This window comes from Anoplophora glabripennis, unplaced genomic scaffold (assembly GCF_000390285.2).
Source record: "Anoplophora glabripennis isolate ALB-LARVAE unplaced genomic scaffold, Agla_2.0 scaffold312, whole genome shotgun sequence".
Taxonomy (NCBI): domain Eukaryota; kingdom Metazoa; phylum Arthropoda; class Insecta; order Coleoptera; family Cerambycidae; genus Anoplophora; species Anoplophora glabripennis.
In genome coordinates, this window is record NW_019416409.1 from 495,559 (window position 1) to 499,911 (window position 4,353).

General features: G+C 33.2%; 1 protein-coding gene across 2 annotated transcripts in view; it reads left to right on the top strand.

Annotated features, from left to right (window-relative positions):
* The first annotated feature begins 702 nt into the window (after nucleotides 1-702).
* The window catches only part of LOC108910638 (cytochrome P450 9e2-like), an 11,273-nt gene continuing 7,622 nt past the window's right edge, over nucleotides 703-4,353 (top strand). Inside the window, exons 1-4 of one of the 2 annotated variants that reach the window (XM_018715322.1) lie at nucleotides 703-733; nucleotides 1,505-1,713; nucleotides 3,055-3,218; nucleotides 3,293-3,624. In XM_018715322.1, the coding sequence (XP_018570838.1) occupies nucleotides 1,511-1,713; nucleotides 3,055-3,218; nucleotides 3,293-3,624 (699 nt within the window). In that variant the 5' untranslated portion in view covers nucleotides 703-733; nucleotides 1,505-1,510. Of the gene's footprint in view, nucleotides 734-757; nucleotides 957-1,504; nucleotides 1,714-3,054; nucleotides 3,219-3,292; nucleotides 3,625-4,353 lie in introns of those variants that run through there. The other variant, XM_018715321.1, reaches the window with a different exon arrangement.

Consider the following 4,353-nt stretch of genomic DNA (forward strand, 5'->3'; position numbering starts at 1 on the left):
ATCTCTAGCCGATTTAAAGATAATTAAGAAAAACCTTTTCAAAATAACAACTTCAACACCCTGTATCTTGGAAACGCAACGTTAGTGAGAAAACCATTATGTGAATTACCGCCACTATTTTTCCAAGAGAAACTTACATCCTAGTTTTATTTAGGTATAGAAACTATTTCTTTAAATCATCCTGTAAATGAAGTCAGACAAATAAATTTGTTCGTTTAGATTTAGAAGTTAATTGAAGTATTGTTGTCCTACGTGACTGATACTCTGCATACGAAGTCTGTTTAGAAAATAACCGAACTGTTTCAATTACCTACGCGATAATGGAGGTATTTAGTGAAATGCGATTGACACTCAGACCTGGCTCTTTGTGATTTTTTCTTATTTGCGAAATTAAAATCAGTACTGGAAGGACGCCGTTTTCAGATATTGATTACATCTAAGCAAATTCAGACTTTAAAGGCAATTTCAAATGAAGCTATCCGGGACTGCTTCGGGATATGGAAACACCGCTATGGGAATAGTGTCTGAATAAGGGAGAGGAGAGGACTTTAAAGGAGGCAAGGACTAATAATGTATAAAATTAATAATAAAGTTTAAAAAAATAAAGTTCTATTATTTTCTGAACAGGCCTGGTATAAACGTTGTGGAATAATATAACGCCCGCGTCCTAATCACTAACAAAGCCAGATGTGTACCGAATTATTCTCAGTTGTTATCTCGTTTATTTGTAAAAGTGAGTTACTTTAGAGTTTAATCCTGCAATTTTTAAATTTTGCGGTCTCAAATCTTAAGAATAAAAATTTGTATATGTGTGTCTTGAAACATAACGTTTGTTTATCGAATTTGATATTTCAACGATTACATTTATGTGTCCTTGTTCTTTTTTTTATGAATCGCAGTAGATTTACGCGTTAATTTTGCACTGCTGTTGTTATGATAATTGAATACATAATACCGTAAGTGTTTTATTTACAAACATAACATGACATTGATTGTTAAATACATATGTTTATTCAGGGCGGTCCCTTTTTAAACGTATTAACATTAACAGTTTATAGAGTCCATTTTGAGCAAAAAGTTTATGTGAACTTTTGCTGAGCTACTTTTTGAAAAAAAAATTATTTCGATTTATGTTAGTACCATATGTTTATTTATTTATACAAAAATATTCCGAGGTTTAAATGCCTGTTCTTTTTAACGTTTCACATTTTATGAAAAGCGCAATTGCTGTTATCTTACCTCATTAACAAAAAAAATACGTACTAAGAAAAAAGACATCCTCTATTTTTAAAAAAATCACACAATTCAGCTATTTCAAAATGTAAAAAATTACTGTACTGTAAAGTTGTAAATATTGAAATACGCCTTTATCTGACAATTGTGACATTATAAAGAAATTAATTTACCATTTCTACAGACAACTTATATCAAACAATTGAGTAAATAATAAAAATAATTGTACTTTTTAAATTCAATCTACAAATCTGACATCTAACATTTACAGGTCAAAATGTTGATGTTGATACTCTTATTGGTTGCGGCGGTATTCCTCTTTTATTATTTTATGGTAAAACCATTAGATTATTGGAAAGACAGGGGAGTTAAGCAAGGGAATCCGATGTGGATAGCTGGTGATAACTGGGGCATCCTCTCGAGGACGGAAAGCTCTGTCAAAATGTTACAACGCGTTTACAATCAATGTCCAGATGTCAGGTAAGAAAATGAGATATTTTTTATATATTTCCTTGTCGTGATGATACGACGCAAAACAGCTAGATCGTTCGTCTATTGTCTCACCTATGGCATACTGATGAAGGCTAATAAGTCCGAAATCGATCTGTGTCTGGTGAGTTAAACTGGCGAACGATCCTAGCTGTTGCACTAGGTGTTGCGGGTATAATTCAATGCCGGTAGGGGCATATAGTCCTCGGAGTAGTTGTTTCTCGCAACACTGACAATTAAAACATTGTCTTCGCCCTCTGTGGGTGGCAGTCGTGCAACAAGTACCTGCAATATAGCAGGTCGCTTCCTACTGGAGCCATTTGAATGGCACAGTTGAGGATCAGCACGACACATGAGATATTTTCCATTATTAAGTAAATTTGCAATTTCATTAAAATACATTAAAAAAATATAGGTCTAGGAACAATGCCTTGTGGGACACTTATTTCTATTCCAATCCTTAATTAATTTGTAATTTAAATTTTTTGCAGTCCTGTTTTTTAGGCAACATTTTAATAATCTAATAACTGTTTTACATTGACAATTTATTGATGAATAAATTGACGAAGTTCTTCATGAATTAGTTCACGAATTTATTGGTAAACAGTGTGGTTTTACACTGCTACAGACTGTCAAGTTTTTTGACGTATGAATCAGTTCTACCAACGAATCAAAGAAGCAAATAAATTTCAAAAATGTCACCTTTCCACTCATAATTCTAGTGATACAACAACGGTACCGTTTTGACACATATTATATAAATATTAGTGTTTGTAAGTAACAAATCAGTAAAAACAATACAAAACTAGTAAGAAGCCACACAATTATTTACATATTCCAATAACATAACCTCATTACTGATCTGAGGCTGTAAATCTGTTGGGTTGGTACTTCCGAACTTCACGAAGAAACTGACGAAAATTAGAACATGCTCTAATTCGTCAAGAACTTGATGAATAAATTCATGTAGTTATTTGACAGCTGATTTGGTACATTACACTTGCCCAATATCGTGATGAAACGACTTCATGAGTTAATTGATCAATAAATTGTCAATGTAAAACAGCTATAACACATGTCCATTAGTCATGCGTCTTCAGTACTTTTATTAAATTTAAAACCAAATTGATTTTCATCTTGTAAAAAACACAATATCACAATGCAAATTTAATATTTTTATGGGTCCAAAATCCGAGAAGATATCATGTCAAATCATGTATGTGCGGAAGAATAAAATGTTTAGAAGTTATTCCTTAAATTATTAAACAAACTAAATAAACCGTACAAATAATAATACGTACAAATTTTGAAGCACCTATTACGTCTTTCTAGATACTCAGGAATGTACCAATTCCTGGTGCCGGCTTTGGTAGTCAAAGACCCAGATTTGATAAAACAAATAACAGTTAAGGATTTCGACCATTTTACAGATCACAAGAGTATCTTTCCTGAAACCGCTGAACCCCTGTGGGGCAAGAATCTGATATTTCTCAAAGGTAGATCTTATGCACCATAACGATTTTCCTCATCAAAAGCATAAAAGAACTGTAACTTTCTAATTAATTTTCAGGTCAAAAGTGGCGTGACATGAGAACAATTCTCAGTCCATCATTCACCACCAGCAAGATAAAGACTATGTTCTTTCTAATATCGGAATGCGCTGAGAACTTTGTTCAGCACTTCCTGAAAAAGAAGGAAGACGTCGTGACGGTAGAATTTAAGGATATTTTCACTCGTTTCACAAATGACGTGATAGCGTCCACAGCTTTTGGAATCCAAGTAGATTCCTTGGCCCAGCCAAACAATACTTTCTATCTGCTGGGTAAGGAAGCTACAAACTTAGATAGCTTTAAAAATATTTTCAAATTCTTCGCATATTTCGTATTTCCAAGAATTTCTAATGTAAGTATGACGTAGAAACATGACATTCTAGTATTTCACTTCATATCCTCCACAAAGATGTTTTATCGCATTCTTAATGTTTCCGTACTTATTTAGCAACGCCTGCTTGGCGAATAGTTTGTCCTTGAGGTTCCCGAATATTATGAATGAAATAGTAGCACAATTTTTATTACAAACGTGTTTTGTATAGCGGCATTTACACAAATACTGCGGTTGTTTGTTAGAAGAAATTGGGTTCCAATTTCCAATCTTAAATATCGTTTTAATGTTTTTTAAATCTTTTTATTGTTATTTGTAGAACCGAAATAAAATCGAAATGTTGCCCAGACAAAAAAAATCAAGATCCTTATTTCCATGCCCTATTCCGACTATACAGGGTGTTAAAGAGTGTAAAATATTTCAGGAGGTAATAGTATGAACCAAAATAAGCAGAAAAGTCTTAATAAACATGGGTCCGCAAAGTAACGATTGCGGAGATATGGACCACTATTCGTTTTTCAAACATTTTATTTTATTAGGAATAAACCGACAAAGGAAGCTTTTAACAAACAAAAAACAAAGTTAGAGAAGATGTTCTAATATAATCTGGACATCAGGCACGTTTTTCATTAAACATTTGGATGGGTATTGTAGGTGACAGGTTTCTAGGCCCTGTTGTTTTACCAAACCGATTAACAGGCGCTGCTTACCTCAACTTTCTGCAGAACACACTGTATGAGTTTTTGGAAG